Here is a 19,730-nt window from a genome sequence, read left to right as displayed (position 1 = left end):
ATCCAGCCACTTTCTCTCAGTTCAATTCACCTCACAGCGGAGGTGGTATTCAGCCGGTTTGGACCAGTTTACCCAAACCGGTAGAGGAAATCACAGGTGGGCCTATCCACCCGCCCACCCATCCTGGCTCTATGCCATCCTATTTAGGCACATTTTTGAGGCTGGGCACATGCGTGGGAGGTGCACAAGCAAAGCACATGTGCAGAAGGCCAAGCACATGCGTGGAAGGCAGGCGTGTGCACAAACCAGGCACACGTGCGCAGCGAATCAGTAGTAATATAATGTGAAACCCACCGCTGCCTCACAGGATTGTTGTAGTGGGGTTGTTGTAGTGGGGAAAATAGGAGGAGGAAAGATGTCTTAAGTTACTTACATGGTAGTAAAGGTGGGATAAAAATCTAGTAAATTTGTGAATATATTTAACATGTATTGACCAGGTCCTCTGTTATCAAAGCTATTTTTAATGTCCCCAATTTTTCCCAATCTCCTGCAATGGGAAGCAATATATACTATATATTGGGGCTGTAAAATGGATAAAGATGCTTTGTTTTAACAAACATTCGAAACGAAGTTTCCCCTTGAAGCTACTTGACAAAGCAGTGCAGTCCTTCTGCCCCTAAGAGTAAAGCAAAGAATCGTGTTGCTTCACCTCACTCTACTTTGGAGTCCCTGTTGTCTTTCTCTTCTTACACAAGAGAGGAAAGATGAGAGGGACTTTCTCAGCGGACATTGCAACAGAGCTTCCATGAGTACTAGAGGATTATCCACAGTGTGTTTGAAGAACCCTCCCAATTTCATCAGAAGTCCTGCAAAAAGGTGGTTTTGGCATATCAGATCAGGAAAACATCTCAGTAGAAGAAGAAAGTTGAAAGGACTTTATTCCCACCGCATATCTCTCACAGAGCTCAAAACTATGCCCCTCTCTTTATACAGAGGCCTGCTTCATAAAAACCTAACCCAGTAACTTGTAATGTCTGCATTTCTGAGTACAAACAACTATCCACAGGGTATTTGCATTAGCATTTCTGGCAATGCAACAGCAAGATACGTCGGTTTTTATTTTCCAGTGCTTTGTAACTTTCTACCCTTCTCTGAAAACTCTAGGGTTCCTTCTGTATAACTGATAGCACACAGTGTCATAAGTACATTTGGTATTCTGAGTTCCTTTCAGATTATGTTGGACATTTTTGCAATCTATTCCTTTGGGTTTCTTTTTCTCCAGCTAACACTTATTCCTGGTCTGTATTTGGTCAGTTTATTGCTTTATTTCCGAAGATATAACACCACCATTTTAAAAAGCTTGGTTGAATGTTACCATATTTTTCAGAGTATAAGATGCTCCAGACGATAAGATGCACCATCTTATAATCTTTGGGGGCAGGAAAGCAAGAAAAAAAAATCTGCTTTTGCCTTCCAGCATCCATCCGGTATTCATCTGGCTCATTCACCGTGGCCCATTTGGCGCTAACACGGCCCATTCGCCACGGCCCATTCAGCACGGCCCATTTGCCATCGCCAAACCCCGCCACCTGGAACTGGCCAAAAATACGACACACGGAGGCCAAAAATGGGGTGTGCGGAGGCCGAAAACAGCTGAAGGGTGGGGATCAGCGGGTGGGCAGGGCTTTGGCAATATTTGGTGTATAAGACGCACCACAATTTTCACCCACTTTTAGGGGGAGAGTGTGTCTTATATTCCAAAAAGTGTGGTATATCTTATAATCATACTCATTGAACTTGCAATGCATATTAGGATAATTAGAAGATTCACAATGTTAAAAGAGTTTGAGTTTCTTGAAAATCTGTCTTCCAAATGCCTTAGCAGTTAGCAGGAGCAGAGCTCAATCTTGTGAGAAAAAACAGAGAGTAGGTGTTGGCCAGGAAAAGCCAATGATGAGATTTGCTCTTGAATTCTTTAACTATTTTAGTTAGTTAGTTAGTTAGTTAGTTAGTTAGTTAGTTAGTTAGTTAGTTAGATTTAGGGTCCACCTGACTCTCTCGGTGGCTCATCTATTAAAATAATAACAAATGCAACATAAAATATACAAGATCAACAGCCATTAAATTAACATCATTAATTAGGCAATAAAAAGACAACTTACATTGAGAAAATTACTGTCTTTTTCTATTGATTCTATATTTTTAGGGCTCTAGCATCAAAATATTGGCTGAAGAGCAAGGAAAAACTAAATAAATACATTTTATATAACACAAGAACATTTTACATCATTCCAACGTTTCCTCTATTCCAAAATCTTGGCTCCCTCTGCTTTTATCCTCTTCAACTTTGGAAAAAACCATGCCCAACAGAAAAAGAGAACCAGAGATGGGATGGAAAATACTTCATGGGAAGTGGAGATGAGAGATTGAAGTGAAGCTGAGAGGCTTCATCATTGCGCAGATATCCTTTGTGCAATGACATCATGTGGCTTACTGGGTGGGTATTTCTGGAACTGGGAGGCTTATTCACAGGGTTGTATATCATCCATTATTTCCAGCAGAATATCTTTGAAACATGAGTTGCATAGAGGTGCATTGCAATCTTGTAGATTGGGTTGCCTCTATTCTGTTTCTCCATGCATTAAAAAAAAAGGAAGGTGCTTCCGTTGGTATCAATTCTGCTTTAATGACAAATCGTCCAAGAACACAAATGAGGTTAAAATTTAAATTAACCTGGATTAAGTCCTCCTGAGAGGCAAGATTATTTTTTGAAATCATCTCAGCCAGGGTGTCTGCATAAGATGGAAGGGAACCATTTTCTAAGCAGAATCTCACAGTGTATCTAAACAGCAAGGGAAATTAACCGCTTTGGTGAACACCAGACTGATAGGAGGTTAATGCTGAGCTAATGCAGCATTAAAAAATGAAAACTGCTAATATGATTAAGAGTAACTTAATAGGATTAAAAGATTCTTCAAAATGGGATATGTTCTTAAAATGGGCTTTAGATCTACTTTGCATTACTCTGGCTGAATGTTGCACCTGCTCCAACAAAGAAGACAAGCTTCAAGCAAAGCATCTAGGATTGAAATTGCAGTGTGCCTTTTGCTTTAAACTCTGTCATGAAATTTTACAGAAAGGGGAGAGGAAACCTTCGAAATGAGTTTCAAAGGAAACCAAATGACTTGTGGCTTCTTATAGTCATCTCTGTTGAGAGTTGGCCAAGAGGCATGTTTGAGAAGAAACACCAACTACAGTGACACCATAATAAGGAATCCATTGGAATGGGGCAACTATGTTATTGTTGCTCAGTCACCAAGTCGTGTCCGACTCTTTGAGACCCATGGACCATAGCATGCCAGGCTCCCCTGTCCTCCCCTGTCTCCCGGAGTTTGTCCGAATTCATGTTCATTGCGTCGATGGCATTAGTTCACCATCGCATCTTCTGCCGTCCCTTTCTCCTTTTGCCTTCAATTGGGCAACTATAGCAAAATATTCCAATTTCATTTTAAATCCTATTTTATTCCAATTTCATTTTAAATCCTATTTTATCCAATTCCATTTTAAATTGTTTTTATCAGATTTGAGTAATAAATAAAACTAAAGTACAGAGTAAAGTAAAGTACATACATATTTTTTTCTTCTTCTAGCAGTGACCTGCTCAGCTAACTACATATCTGTAAGGGCGTGTTCTGTGTTCCTATATGACTCTCAGCATTCCAAATCTGGTGCCAATACACTCCATGTTTATATCACATGTATTCTCTTAGGACATGCTACCAGTCCTCCAGTTCCCCTGCCAATATTTGGAGAGTGCTATCAGCACTCTGTATTTTCATATGCTTCTGTCCTCACTCCAGGCATTTTGGCATTCCCCTCTACCACCTCTGTTACCACAAGAGACACTCCAATCACATTCCATATGAGGGAGGGAGGGATCCTTGGTGGTGTCTGAGCTTGGAGGTTTTCTTGAAGACTTTTCAGGACTTTTCTGGTTACTCTATGGTATCCCTTGGCATCCTCAAACCTTTTTCGCAGCTTTGGAGGTCTTCAGCTCTCTTCTTGCAAAGGATGGTGATCATCACCATACTCGATTCATTTCTTACACAGACAAATCTGTGAAAGATACAGAGGGAAGGATGGTAGCACTTTACAGCTACAATGTATCACCTTCTTGGAGGTCCTGAGTCCATCCATCCGTATGTTTAGTGGTCAGTGAAAGGTTTTCCATTCAAGTTTAGAAGTGAGGCAATTGCTTTCAAAAGAAGACAAAGCTCACTTAACCAGACTTCTGCTTAACCTCTACTTTAGATATGGTCTGCTAAATTGAATTAATTTGTTTTCTCTAGATGTTGAAATATACCCAAGCATCTATTTGTATTCATTAATTAATGTTTGTCTGTCTGTGTCTGTGTCTTTGTCTCTGTCTCTGTCTCTGTCTCTGTCTCTGCCTCTATCTATCTATCTATCTATCTATCTATCTATCTATCTATCATCTATCTATCTATCTATCATCTATCTATCTAATCATCATCATCTATTATATCTATCATCTATCTATCTCTCCATCAATCCATCCTATCATTCTATCTATCATTCTATCTATCTATCTATCTATCTATCTATCTATCTATCTATCTAATCTATCTGTCTATCATCTAGCTAGCTAGCTAGCTAGCTAGCATCAATCTATCTATCTATCCATCCATCCGTCCATCCATCCATCCTATCATTATCTATCTATCTATCTATCTATCTATCTATCTATCTATCTATCTATCTATCTATCTATTTATCTATCTCATCCATCCATCCATCCATCCATCCATCCATCCATCCTATCATTATCTACCTTCCTACCTATCTACCTACCTATCTATCTATGTATCTATCTATGTATCTATCTATCCATCCATCCATCCATCCATCCATCCATCCACCCTTCCATCCAATCATTATCATTATCAATGTAGCTATCTAGCTATCTATGCATAATTTACATATCAGTATTATTTCCAAATATTCCAGTATTATTTATCTAACAAAATTATATGGTGAAGTACAAACATTATTTTTTTTTCCTACTTGGCATCTCATGATTCATCAAGGCTCATTTGCATTTTATAAAAGAAGCTGCTGAAATGAGTTCTTTTACCTGCGGATGTCATTCAGGAATGGGTAATGGGGATTAATGAGTAGGGTTGGGTGGGTAGGGTTTGAGTTTGTAGAAAAGAAGCTGTTGGCTTTTATGGACCCCTTCTCTCTAATGACCCATAACAATGAAAACATTAATTGGACTTCTTTTACCAAAGGACAGGAGAAAGTGGTCAGTCATGTTGCTATAGAAACAACTCCCTTTCCTTTCCCTTTTATGCACAATTGTGGGAAGGGACCTTGTGCAAATTCGTTCCTTGCAAATCACGTTCTTAGTCAAAAAGCTAATTGTGGAAATTTTGTGAATAAATCTCTGTATCCATCTCCACGCATACCAAATGATTTCTGCTCAGCTAGTGAGGGTGCAGTGAGCACCAGTACAATGAATAATTCTGGGAGAATGATCTGATCACCCTCGAGTGTTATGAATGAATAACTGCTCCAGTTATTCATCAGGCCATTTTTTTTAAAAAAAAGTAGGCTTCCTTTTCTGGCAGTGAACATGCCATCCATCTCATTAGTAACATTAACCAAATGTATCAATGTAGGACATAAAAGTAATTACAAAATATGGGGGTAGAGAATCATTGAGCAGTATTGTAAAATAAGTAATATTGATTCATTTGGCATTTAAATAATAGGATTAATCATCCTCAGCATGTCCAGGATTATAAATTGAAATGAAATATGGAATTTCATATCAAGGATGTCAGTCTCTCAAGCTTATTCTTTTTTTCCACTTTGAGACTGGCCAAGTATCTGAGCAAAAATCCATCCACAAGACTCACTGAGACATAACATGTAAGGGTTGAAAGAGATCATGGAATTCATCTAGTCCAACCATCTCTCTATGTGTCTAAGGAGGTTTCCAGTCATTGAAAAAACACCTTTGGGACATCTCTTCAGTGAAGAAACCCACTGTTATAGTAACACCAACAAATGGCTATCCAGCCCTTAAATAAAGTTAAGGAAAGTCACCATACTAAGACAGCTGTTCCATTCTTGGATAGCTGTTACTTGTAGGATTTTTTTCCTTGATGTTCAACTAAAATTTACTTCCTTGTATTTTAAACCTATTGTTTTTCATCCTGTCTTGTGGAACAAGAACACTTCTGCCTTTAAGACATTTGAAAACAGCTATCGTGTTTCCCCATGGTCTTCCCTTTTCCAGATTAAACATACTCGGGGTCTCCAGCTATTCCTCTTCTTCTTCACCCAAATTCTACATCATTTTTATTGCTGCCTCTTGTCAATGTTCTGCCTAAAATCTGGTGCCCTGAGCTAGATACAAAATCAGGTGTGGTTTGACCAACCCCAAATAGAGTGAAATAACAGAATAAAAGCAGAATATCAGAATAGGAAGGGACCTTGGAGGTCTTCTGTTCCAACCCCTTGCTCAAGCAGGAGACTGTATACCATTTCAGACAAATGGTTGGCCAATCTCTTCTTAAAAACCTCCAGTGATGGAGCACCCACAACTTCTGGAGGTGAGCTGTTCTACTGATTAATTGTTCTCACCATCAGGAAATTTCTCCTTGATTCGAGGTTGGATCTCTCCTTGATTAGTTTATTAGGTTGATAAGAACAGTGACTTCTTTTGATCTTGGATTTAGTTTGATTCCGTCCATCAATATACCCTGACCCAATATGCCCCCTCTATCTTATACTTATGCCTTTGATTTTTCACTCAGACAGAGGGCTTTCCATTGATTGCTGTTGAAATCCATATTGCTCATTGTTCCAGCTTGTCAAGATCCTCCTGAATCTCAATGCTGTCCGCTAAGTTGTTTTCTATCTCTCCTATCATTGTGTCATTTTGAGATTTGGCAAATTGTATTTTCTGTGATTAATTATCATTCATATAAATATGTTGAGCGCAGGACCTAGAATGGAGCCCTTCAAAGCTTGCTACACCTTGACATGGGAACAATGACATAACTTCTCCTGATGTAATTGTTCAGCCAGCTCTGTATCTACTTAATGATAGCATAGTTCAGCCTAACTTTTCTCTTTTGTGACACTATTAGACTTCCTTCCTTCCTTCCTTCCTTCCTTCCTTCCTTCCTTCCTTCCTTCCTTCCTTCTTTCCTTCCTTCCTTCCTCAAAGCAGGTTATAGAAATGCTTTGATTGATCGGATACAGTGGTGGGTTGCTACTGGTTCGCCCCAGTTCGGGCAATCCGGTAGCAAAGGTAAGTGAAACCCACCCCTGATCGGATAGGACTAGAATCAATATAAATTTCGGCAATGGTTGCTTGCTCTACAAGGTCCTGGTGAGATACCAGTGTCTCCATGCGTATGTGTCTCCATGGACCCAACCTTAGTTCCCACTGGTTAAAAATTGTAGGGTTTTTTTTGGGAGGGAAGGGGGGATTAGAGGTGGTATTCAGCCAGTTCAGACCGGTTCGCCCAAACCGGTAATGGAAATCTGGGTGCCCCCCCCCCCGCCCCAACTCTATGCCATCCTATTTAGGCATGTTTTTGAGGCCGGGCACATGCGCAGAAGGCGCGCGATTGAGCTAAGCGCATGCACTGGAGGCTGTGTGCATGCGCTCACATTTGTGAACCAATAGGGAAAGTAAGTGAATACCACCCCTGGGGAAGATGCCTTAAGCTTAAGCTTCACAGAAGTCTTAGGTGAGAGAAAGATGCCTTAAGCTTCTCAGAGATCTAAAGTCCTTCTAATAGGTCTGGACAAAGCAATGCAGTTTGCTTCAGTGAAGCAATTTGAACTGCAGAAATGAGCCGATTTGCTTCACCAAAGGAAAAAGGCCTCCTACTTTCCTAACTGAAACAACTCAACCAGTTCTCCCACTCCCCCCACCCACGTTATTCTTACCTTTTATTTGGTCCCACCCCCAATCTATTGCTGCCTCCTGAGTCCCAGCTGATGACTAGAGGGAAAAAAACTATTTAAACTCTTGCTGCGGGGCTTCAAAGAGCTGTCCTACAGCTGATCAGTGTTAAAAGCAAACAAATGAGTCAGTTCGTAAGTGCGAGGACTGGTCGTAAGTGTGAGGACCTTCCAGAAATGACTCTGACCAGCTAGCCACGCCCACCTAGTCACATGACCTCCAAGCCACACCCACAAAATAAGCCACACCCACAGAACCGGTAGTAAAAAAATTTAGAACCCACCCCTGAACTCAAGTCATCTTAGACTCTTCAGGCCAATGCTGCAGGAGGGGATGACTTCCAGCTTTCAACCCAAACACTGACCAAATTGTTTCAGAATTGGGGGGGGGGGCTTCTTGAATTGCATGAAATATGCATCCCTTTTTTTCTAGTTTGGCATAGGTAGCACTCATCAAATCCTCTGGCCACAGTGAAGTCATAACTTGCCTTAAACTGAACCACCTGAAATGAGTAATATGGAGTACCAAAGTTACATGGAGCCCCAGTTCCCTATTATCATTCTTTCTAATGTTCCTTTCTCTTTTACTTTGCTCTTGATACCGTGTTTTACTCTGTCTCCTTTTTCCAAATAACATTGCAGACCGCTAGCAATAGGAGAAATTGCTCTTGCCAAGGATCTTAATGATGTTTTTACAAAAGTCTTTTGAAGGCCATACAAGCTAAAGCCAAGGGCCAAAATCGCCCTAGGATTGCATGCAGCACCTGCTGTAGGTCTCAGGTTTAATTTTTGCTATTTTGGCAGTTTTGACAAAGAAAAACTCTACTTGAATTCTACAACTGCCAATCATTGCGACCAGGATTGGGCTAGGGGCTCCAGTGGTTTGACATATACAAGGTCACTTTCCATTGTCCATCACCCTTCCTTAATTGGAAATGTGCTGTTAAAATTTCATTCCTAGTATGAAAGCAAAAGATTTAGCCCCCTCCATGAAGATTGGTTGTGTAACACCAAAAAAAAAAAAAAAAAGTTGAATTATTAATTTCAAAGCCAGACAGATTTAAGATTTTTAACTCCCCATCAGCTGAAATGTGAGGTCTGATTTGAAATCGATAGTTCAGACAACTCTCAATAAGTAGCATGAACATGAAGAAAACTGGTAGCTAAGAAAATGAAGAATTTGATTAGGTTTCTAGCTTATGTCCAACCCAATAACACTAAGCTAGTAGATTTCTTCTTTATGGATCAGGGTCAGCATTATCTGGATAAAGAAAAAAAGATGGATTTGTTTACAAAGATTTGGCAATAATGCATAAATATTTTGTTCTTGGTCGTTCTCAGCTAGTTTTTCTTCAAAACTCTTCTATATTTCTAACGTCCCTCCTTCCTTCCTTCCTTCCTTCCTTCCTTCCTTCCTTCCTTCCTTCCTTCCTTCCTTCCTTCCTCAAAGCAGGTTATAGAAATGCTTTGACTGATTGGATAGGACTAGAATTAATACAGCCTTGGTAGTACAGTGGTTTAATGCACCCTGTTATTAACACAGCTGCCTGCAATTTCTGCAGGTTCGAATCTTACCAGGCTCAAGGTTGACTCAGCCTTCCATCCTTTCTAAGGTAGGTTAAATGAGGACCCAGTTTGTGGGGGCAATAAGCTGACTTTGTATAAAATATACAAAAGTATGAAGGCTATTGCTTAATGCATTGTAAGCCGCCCTGAGTCTCCAGAGAAGGGCGGCATATAAATCAAACTAAAAAAAAAAAAAAAATACAAAATTCAGCTCTACAAGGTCCTGGTGAGATACTAGTCTCTTCCTGGTGGGACCGGAAGTTGGCAAACAGGCCATTTCCAGCCTCTGGAAGGCCTCCGGGGGGGATGGGGAAGGCTGTTTTTGCCCTCCCCAGACTCCTAGAAAGGCTATGGACCGGGGGACAGCAAAAAATGGGCCTTCCCCACCACCTCCCGAGGCCCTCTGAAGGCAAGAAACAGCCTGTTTCCTTACTTCTGGTGGGCCCAGAAGGCCCGAAAATCAGCTGGCCGGAGCACACATGCACGCTGGAGCTGAGCTCACGTGCCCACCAATATGGCTACATGTGCCACCTATGGCACGCATGCCATAGGTTCGCCATCACGGAGCCAGTCTGTCTCAGTCAGCCTTAGAAAGGATGCAATGGCAAAATATTTTTGAAAATGTTGCCAACAAAACTTCAGGATCTTATCCATATAGCTGCCAGAAGTCAAAACTTAACTTGAAGGAGATTATATACATATACATACATGTATGTTTATATGTATGTATGTATCTTTATGTGCTGTATATACTGTACACTGTGTGCCTATAAGTGTATTTGTGTGTGTGATACAAACATTGCTAATATGTTACTTTTATATTATTACCAAAGTTAAGTGCTTTAAAACATTCATTATACCATTTCAAGAAAGCATTTTGTGTAATTATTTTGTTGCAATAGTAACTGAAGTGATTATTTATAGTTAGGTTATACTTGAGTTGTTTTTTTCTTTCTTGCCACATGATGAAACTTTATAAAATGTAGTTTTAAGAATGTCTATAGCAGCGAAGAGAAACGCTGAGTCCATTTAGTTGAGAATTGGAAAACTTGATTTCTAAATATAGATATGTATCTTTAATGCATGTGGTGGTGAAATGCATAGCTCCTCTAATCAAGTCAAGCAAATCCACTTTATTTTACCAACTGAGCAGCTGAGAAACTCTCAGCAGTAACAAGATGGATTTCTTTTTAATGAATATTTTGAATGAATATTTTGAGTAGGTCTCCTATCACCAAGAAACTGGCAGGGGTGATTATTCAATAGCCAGACCATAGCAATGAGCAACAGTTTAAGATGTGTGCTGTTCCAGTGATGTATCCCATGTGTGATGGCAAGTTGCATCTCAGAAAGTGGTCACAAGGTAGATGGTTGAGTTGCTCATTGCTTTTCCCAGCCAAATGTACAGTATATATCTATTCACGATGGTCACCTTACAGTTTGCAGCCAAATTATAATTGCTAATGTGCCAGAACAAGAAAGTTGTTATATATATAATATAATTTAATTTCATTTAAATAATTGTTTGATTTAAACATAGCTTTAATGACATAGCTTTCACAGCCCGTCTTTTTGTTGTTGTTGTTATTGCTGCTGCTGCTGTTGTCCTTGACTGCCTCTTTTTTGAAACACAACTGCTTCCATAAGGACAAATATTGGTCTTAATTTAAAAAACGTTGTTGTTTTGAAAAAAATGTATTTTTTTTATTTTTAAACAAACATACATAAAAACATAAAAACATCTTCAATTACGCACAGTGTGTCGGCTGGTTACAAGTCCTTTGTGCATCTTCACCATATTCATAGCTTACAATTTACCTAAATTCTCATATTATCAATTTAATATATATCTATGTATTATTGTCCTCATTAATCATTTATTTAACTATAACTATTCTTCCTTCATTTTATACAAAATATTCTAAAACTTGAGTTAATTTATATTATAACATTCATTTCATCATCTTAAATGATCTAATAATAATACATCTGTATGTTCTATTTTATATAATTCTACAATTCTTGTATTATAAAGATCTCTATCATATTTCATTTCCATATTTTTTTATCTAATCATTTTAAAAACATTGTTGATGGAGGGCAGTGGTGGGTTTCAAAAATTTTTACTACCGCTTCGGTGGGCGTGGCTTGGAGGGGGCGTGGCATGGCTTGGAGGGCGTGGCTTGGGGCCGTGGCAGGGGAAGGACACTGTAAAATCTCTATTCCCTCCCCACTCCAGGGGAGGATTACTGCAAAATCTCCATTTCCTCTTGATCAGCTGGGACCTGGGGGGCAGAGAATAGATGGAGGTGGGGACAGTCAGAATTTTTACTACCGGTTCTCCGAACTACTCAAAATTTCTGCTACCGGTTCTCCAGAACTGGTCAGAACCTGCTGAAACCCACCTCTGATGGAGGAGCATATCTGTAGCTCAGGGTTGAAATGAGAGGTCCTTAGTACTCCCTGAGTTTGGTTGTTTTCTTGCAGATGTTTCATTAGCCAAACTAGGTAACATCATCAGTGCTAAACTAGCTCATTACCTAATCTGACAATGAAATGTCTGTAGGAAAACAACCAGGTTCAGAGAGCATGTTCTGTCCCCCTTCCTCACACAGGCAAACATAATACCAAGCACGCCTGCCAATATTTTATTAGGTAAACAGATTAGAATTTTTGGCAGACCAAGGTTTTGGCAGCAAACTGCCAAACTTTATGGGAGTTTTCACTCCCATAAAGCAGAAGAGGACTTATCTTCAGTCCGTTCCAGGAGCAACAAATTATCCACAAGACAAGAGTTTAGTCAATGTTCAGTCCAAAATATATCCAAGCCGAATTTCAGAGATCACGATGTGACTTTCAGGGTTTAACTTTGTCCGTCACAAAGCCTGAAGAGCAATCCCACCCACTTTTATTCCTGGTGGGGCGTGGCTCCGTGACTCAGTTCAATCTCTGGCCCTCCCACACCTCTTCTGTTGCTGCTCATGCTTCTCCCTCCAATGCTGCCTGGGATCAAGCCAAGATTCATTATCCTCACTCCCTATCAATTGGTGCTCCGATATGCCTTCCTCCTGGCACATCCCAGGCTGTTCCTCCTGGCCTTCGGATGGAACCTGAGGCATTGCCAGAAAGGAGGATCCTGGAGAGGGAGGCCTTGTCAGTTCCTCCCCATCACCTTCTGAGTCCTCTTCCTCTGTTAGGACAGGCTCGGGAGTCGGGGTCACAACAGAGTACTAAGGGCCTCGTCACTAAAAAAAACCCTCTATGTATTCTTGCCAGGATTCATAAGGAAGGGGTCAATGATAAAAACAGAAAAGGGGAAAATGAAATGAGAGAACTGTGTGATGACCTTTAACATTCTCTGGTGAAATCTTCAGAATTCTCACTGTGTCTAGATGAGGCTACTTTTCTCATGAAAGTTGTAACAGGTAAAGTTATGAACTTAAACACCTTATGATCTACCGAGTAAACTACAATTGATCAAATATGGTCAGGGGTTGAATAAAATGGGCAGAAAAAAAATTAATTTCCTACTATTTCCTGTAGCTCAGCAGTTATTTATTGCTCCTCCAAATGAACCTGGGAAGAAATGAACAATTTTATTTCATCTTTTATTTTTCCTTAATAGGACTGGGGATATGATTGAAAATTGGTTTTGAACATTGGATATGTACATGAGTGAGAAATGTATGGATCATTCTGAGCTTTTCTTAAGATTTCATTTTCTTCTGATATGCAGTCAATTTTTTATTTACTTGCTTATTTATTTGCTGATTGATTGATTGATTGATTGATTGATTGATTGATTGATTTGTTTATTTGCTTATTTCTTTATTTCATTAGATTTTAGATGCCCTCCAACGCAATATGCAAAGAACAACGATGTAGAACATAATACATACAGCATAATATCAGTAATCATAATCAGTGCATGGTGAAAAATGTACCCTAGTTTCTAATCCCTTAAAACAGTTTCATGCTTGGAGAGCTTCTCTATCCAGATTCCCAAACCTGAGCCTTTTCTTAATTTACAGACTATAACATAAGGTGGCTTAATCAAAGGCTCCTCGAAAAAGCCAAGATCCAGCTTGATCAATATAATACGTAAATACATTTGTCTCGCTCATTTGAATGAATCAAGGAGAATCATGTTAAGTATGCATATTTGATTTGGCAAGCAGGTTTATGATGGTTGCCCAAATCGTCTTCACATTGTTAACTCTGATGATATTATATTTGCTTCATTTACAGAACCAAGTTCCCATTATGTCATATCTCTGAAAGCATTTAACAATGCTGGGGAAGGAGTGCCTCTTTATGAGAGTGCCACCACCAGATCACTGACAGGTGAGTTAGAAGGGGTTGCTATCTTTATTTACCCACCCTCTCTCTTATAGCAACACATACAGTTGGATAAAGTAAGTATATTTCTTTTAATGGTGATGATATCATCCCACGTGCTGGGATAGGGATGGTACAAGTCTGGAAGATCAGTCTCAGAGACATTTATTTTATTTATTTATTTATTTTATTATTGAATTTCTATACCGCCCTTCTCCCTGAGGACTCAGGGCGGTGTACAGCCAAAATTAAAAAAACATGCAGGACAAATATTAAAAAACAATTAAAAGATATGTAAATTTGGCCCAATTAAAACTCACTACCAATTAAAATGTTTAAAACATTTAAAAACATTTAAGAATTTCTTCTTAAGCCAGCCCGGCTTGCTTGAAAAAATGGGTTTTAAGGGCACGACGGAAGGCACTGAGGTCCTGGATTCTCCTGATCTCTGGAGGCAGTTGATTCCAGAGGGTAGGTGCCCCCACAGAGAAGGCCCTCCCCCTGGGGGTCACCAGCTACACTGTTTGGCTGATGGCACCCTGAGGAGGCCCTCTCTGTGGGAGCGCACAGGTCGATGGGAGGTCGTCGGTAGCAGCAGGCGGTCTCGAAGATAGCTAGGCCCTATGCCATGGAGCGCTTTAAAGGTGATAACCAGCACCTTGAAGCGCACCTGGAAGACCATTATAGTTGACTCGAAAACTGCAAGTGAAGGAAGAAGTTTATCTCACTAAAACTATGGTGACAGCATGTTGAGACTTTAGAAAGAGTGCAGAGAAGACCAACAAAGCTGATTAGGGGACTGAAGGCTAAAACATATGAGGAATGGTTGCAGGAGCTGGGTATGTCTAGTCTAGTGAAAAGAAGGACTAGGGATGAAATGACAGCAGTGTTCCAATATTTGAGGGGCTGCCACAAAGAATAAGGGGTCAACCTATCCTCCAAAACACCTGAAGGCAGGACAAGAATCAATGGATGGAAATTAATCAAGCAGAGAACCAACCTAGAACTAGGGAGAAATTTCCTAACAGTGAGAACAATAAACCAGTGTAATGACTTGCCTCCGGAATTGTGGATGCTCCAACACTGGAGGTTTTTAAGAAGAGAAGCATTTGACTGAAATAATATAGAGTTTCCTGCTTGAACAGGGAGTTGGGCTCCAAGATCTCTTCTAACTCTGTTATTCTGTTAACGGAGCTGTTGTGCCTGAGATGACTTTTTCACACATTCTCATCACAGAACATTGAAAACCAAACATGGACATCACATGTATAAGGCACTAAGCTAGTGTTGCTTAACCTTAATTTATTGAATTAAGACAAACCACAGTTGTCTGGGCTCACACAAGTCAAAACTAAGCGAACCCACATCATCACTTAAAAATGATGTGTGAAATCTGGCTACCGTATATCATGTGTCTTTGTGACAGGAAATAGTGCTGTCTAGTTTAAGTATCAGGTCTGTTACAGGCATACTCTACAGTCTTTTGATGCTGAATTCAGTGATGCTGAAAACAGTTTAAAAGGCAAGATTCGGTATGTTGTTACCCTTTCTTTATCTCCTCTTTCAAAATTTCCTAAAGCTTTACGAAATTACAGATAACTAACTTTAGGAGGTCCTCGACTTATGACCACATTGGGACCAGAATTTCTGTCGCTAAGAAAGGTGATTGTTAAGTGGGTCATGCTTGATTTTATGACATTTTTTTAGCCAAGATTGTTAATTGCAAATCACAGCAGTTGGTAAGTGAAACATGCAGTCATTAAGCAAATCCAGCTTTCCCCATTGACTTGTTGGAAGCTGGCTGGAACTAGCAATCATGTGTCCCTGTATCACTGAAACCATTGCCAAACAACCAAATTTTGACCATGTGTCCATGGGAATGCTGCAATAATTTTAAGCGTGACTAGATAAATAATAATTTTAAAAAATTTAAAAATTATTAAAAATTAAAAATTATTTAATAAATAATTTTAAGCCTGACTAGGTGGCTCAGTGGCTAAGACACTGAGCTTGTCGATCAGAGAGGTTGGCAGTTTGGCAGTTCGAATCCCTAGTACAGGTATCCTGCATGAGCAGGGGGTTGGACTAAATGACCTCCAAGGTCCCTTCCAACTCTGTTACTGTTAAAAAAAAACTATTAAGCATGAGGACTAGTCATAAGTCTCTTTCTTCAGTAACATTGTAACTTTGAATGATTGCTAAATGAATGGTTGTATATTGAGGACTACCTGTAGTTAGTCTGTACTTTCACAATCACAGGAATTCAGCCATCCCATCTCTTTCCTACTGTATCTCTTTCTCAAGGTAGAATGAAAATCCTATTATCTTTCCCTGAATCAAATTTTCCCATTGGTTGCCAGTGGGATATGCCTGAAGAAGCCAGATTTTGGCAATTGGGCTGGAAGTTCACAAAAGAGTCCGTGTACCATCCATTTCACCTTTGCCCCTTCTTCATATACTTGTCTGTGCTACTGTAGAAAGAACTCAATACATCATATAAAGTTTCTTCTATGTCTTTAAAAAAATATCTGGATCCATTATGCCTTTAAAAATGTTGTTGTTGTTAGTTGCGAAATCATGTCTGACCCATCGCGACCCCATGGACAACGTTCCTCCAGGCCTTCCTGTCCTCTACCATCCTCTGGAGTCCATTTAAGCTCATGCCGACTGCTTCAGTGACTCCATCCAGCCACCTCGTTCTCTGTCGTCCCCTTCTTCTTTTGCCCTCAATCCTTCTCAGCATTAGGCTCTTCTCCAGTGAGTCCTTCCTTCTCATTAGGTGGCCAAAGTATTTGAGTTTCATTTTAAAAATGTAGAAACCTTCCATTTATGGTACGCCAGAATAACAGAATAATAGCATTGGAAGAGAACTTGGAGGTCTTCTAATCCAATCCCCTGCTCAATCAGGAAACCCTGCACCACTTCAGACAAATGGTTGTCCAATCCCTTCTTTAAAAACCTACAGTGTTGAAGCATTCAGAACTTCTCAAGGAAAGTCGTTCCATTGATTAATTGTTCTCACTGTCAGGAAATTTCTCCTTAGATCCAGGTTGGTTCTCTCCTTGATTAGTTTCCATTCCATTCATGGCTTCTTGTTCTGAGTTCAGATGCTTTGAAGAATAGGTTGACCCCCTCTTTTTTGGGGCAGCCAATATACTTAGTATTTTGTGGCATGCCAACGTACTCTCATCCCACACTTATAAGAAGAATAATGTGAGGAATCAATAATGTTTTCCCACTGTACACATTCTCCTAATGAAAATATGGAGATTAATTAATAGCAATATCATATTGCAAGTTACCAGAACGGCATGGGAGTTCCTTGCCTCATAGCTCAGTACTCTCAGCTCTGCAAAAAGGAATAATGATGGCTGAACCATTTACACAACACTTTCCCACACCAGAATGTGAAATTACTACTTCTCAGTTTGAAAGCACTGTGTCATTCACGCATTCAGCCAATGAGCTCCCTCATTAGAGGTGCTACGGCAATTACACAGAGTCCATCCATATGGAAGCAGCTCTGTTAATACGTGAATTAATTATCCTTCTGTTTGGAAATGAAAAACCTGACCTATCAACCCTGAACATGCAGCAGAGTCCATAACAGCCCCCTTTTTTGATAAATTTGACTACCTGCTAAAATGAGTCAATTGTGCCTTTGTCAAGATTCAGCTGGAAAGACCACTGATGGAGCAAAATTAAATGATTATGCTGCGAAGGAACATATTATATTTTCACTGGTGGCTTTAACTCCACACAGGCCTTATGATAATGGTCTCTGCTCCAGCCATTTTACATTTCAAAATACCAAATTTAAGCATAATTTGAGGAACTGTAATGCCAGTATACCCCAAAAGGGAGAGAGGGGGAGAAGGAGGGAGCTTCTTAACATTTATTATTTTGCTAAACTGAAGGTAATTAGCTCTAGACAGCCGAAGCAGAGATGTCAGCCAGAGTAAGAAAGTGAGGTCTCATTCAGAGATGGGGCCTCCGTGGTAATGCAAGATACTACAGTTTCCAGCACCATTCACATCTTCTCTCCTGACTCATCTTTCATTCAAGCGCAATGCTTGTGTGTTCCAGTGATCCAAGTTTTGTAAAGTTAGAATAGGAACATTAAGATGCAATGATGAATAATGGAAAGTAGAATTCAGGAAGGAGCAATAACTCAGGGAATAGAGGTGGACGTTGACTTTCAACCATTCATTTAGCATTTACCATTTAGAGTCCCATCCCATTCATGTCTAACAGATTAACAGAGTTGGAAGGGACCTTGTAGGTCATCTAGTCCAATCCTCCATCCAAGCAGGAGACTCTACACCATTTCTGACAGATGGTAGTCCAGTCTCTTATTGAAAGCCTCCAGTGATGAAGTACCCACAACTTCCGAAGGCAACTTCTGTTCCATAGGTTGATTGTTCTCACTGTCAGAAAATTCCTCCTTATTTTTAGGTTGAATCTCTTCTTGATCAGTTTCCATCCATTATTCCTTGTCTGGGTGCCTTGGAAAATAGCTTGAGCCCTTCCTCTCTGTGGCAGCCCCTTAAATATTGCAACACTGCTGTCATGTCTCCCTGGTCCTTCTCCTCACTAGCCATGCCAAGTTCCTGTAACAGTTCTTCATATGTTTTAGCCTCCAGTTCCCTAATCATTTCTGGGAGTGGTTACAAATGGGAGTACATCCAGCCCATGGTATGGTCAATCTTGGCTTAAAAACATTGGAAGCCTTACAAAAGCATCCAGGTCGAAAGCACCAAGGTACTTCCAGGTTGAAACAATTAGCCAGTGACATCACTGTTGCCCAGGGGACAGCTGTTGGGGGCTCCTTTCATGTCCCCCATTAATGTGCCCACTGAAGTGATACCCATCTATCTATTTGAGATTGCTCACATTTGAACTGCTAGGCTGGCAGGAGCTAGAGCAAATGATGGGAACTCACCCCACCACACAGCAGTACTCTGGTCTCGAACGTGGGCTGATTGCTGATTGTCAACCCAGCATCCTAACCGTGTGAGCCACCATGTTCCTTCCATCTGAAGTTATAATAGCACTGGGGAAAAAAGTGATTTAGAAGAGGTCTTTGCACTTTAAAGTAGTCCCCATAGTCAAAATTTGGGGACTTTGCAACTAGCATGTATTGACTGCAGTTGCAACATCCTGGGTTCATGTGATCACCATCTGCAACCTTTCCAGGCAACGTCTGACAAGCAAAAATCAATGGGGGAGGCTGAATTTTCTTAACAACCGCATGATTCACTTAATAACTGCAGTGATTCATTTACCAACTTTGGCAAAAAAAAAAGGTTGTAAAGTCAGAGATGATTCAACTTAAAAACTGCCTTGCTTAGCAACAGAAATTCTAGTCCCAATTATAGTTGTAAGTCGAAGGGTCCCTTTGTTTCTACCTGGAAACCGCTTCTGGACTTTGTGTTTGAGGTAGAAAAAAAAATGAAGCTTTGATTTTGGGCTTTACCAATTAGATAGATATGGTGTTACGGACATGACTAGTTTAAACCAGAGGTCACCAACCTTTCGGACCTCAGGGACCACTAAGTTCATAATTTTAAATCCTGTGGACCACTAATATGATCCGCCTAATGACCGGCTGGGTGGGCATGACCGGCTGGGAGGTCATGTGACTGGGAGGGCATGGCCAACTCCTCACCTCCCCACCTGGGCTCCTTAGGGCGCCAACAGAAAGCAGTTGTTGGAGCTAAGCAGCCACCACAAGAAAGAATTGGCAAAACAGCTTAGTTCAAATTAGATCTGACCAAGAAGGAGGCTTAGGAGAAGCACCTCACTGAGGACTAGGAGCATAGGCTTTCCAAATAGAGAGAAGACCTGTGAGAGTGCAAGGCCAGGTACCAGTGCCTGGA

At 40.4% G+C, this 19,730-nt stretch overlaps 1 protein-coding gene across 1 annotated transcript in view; it reads left to right on the top strand.

Annotated features, from left to right (window-relative positions):
* DCC (DCC netrin 1 receptor) overlaps positions 1 to 19,730 on the top strand; it is a 764,852-nt gene that overhangs the window by 584,772 nt on the left and 160,350 nt on the right. The window contains exon 16 of the mRNA XM_070934567.1: positions 13,762 to 13,857. Coding sequence (XP_070790668.1) covers positions 13,762 to 13,857 — 96 coding nt within the window. The remainder of the gene's footprint in view (positions 1 to 13,761; positions 13,858 to 19,730) is intronic.

Source organism: Pituophis catenifer, unplaced genomic scaffold (genome assembly GCF_029215685.1).
Source record: "Pituophis catenifer annectens isolate HBS135680 unplaced genomic scaffold, rPitCat1.0.hap2 SCAF_2, whole genome shotgun sequence".
In the NCBI taxonomy this organism is placed as follows: domain Eukaryota; kingdom Metazoa; phylum Chordata; class Lepidosauria; order Squamata; family Colubridae; genus Pituophis; species Pituophis catenifer.
Note: the sequence above shows the minus strand (reverse complement) of the source record. Positions and strands in the feature narration are given on the sequence as shown.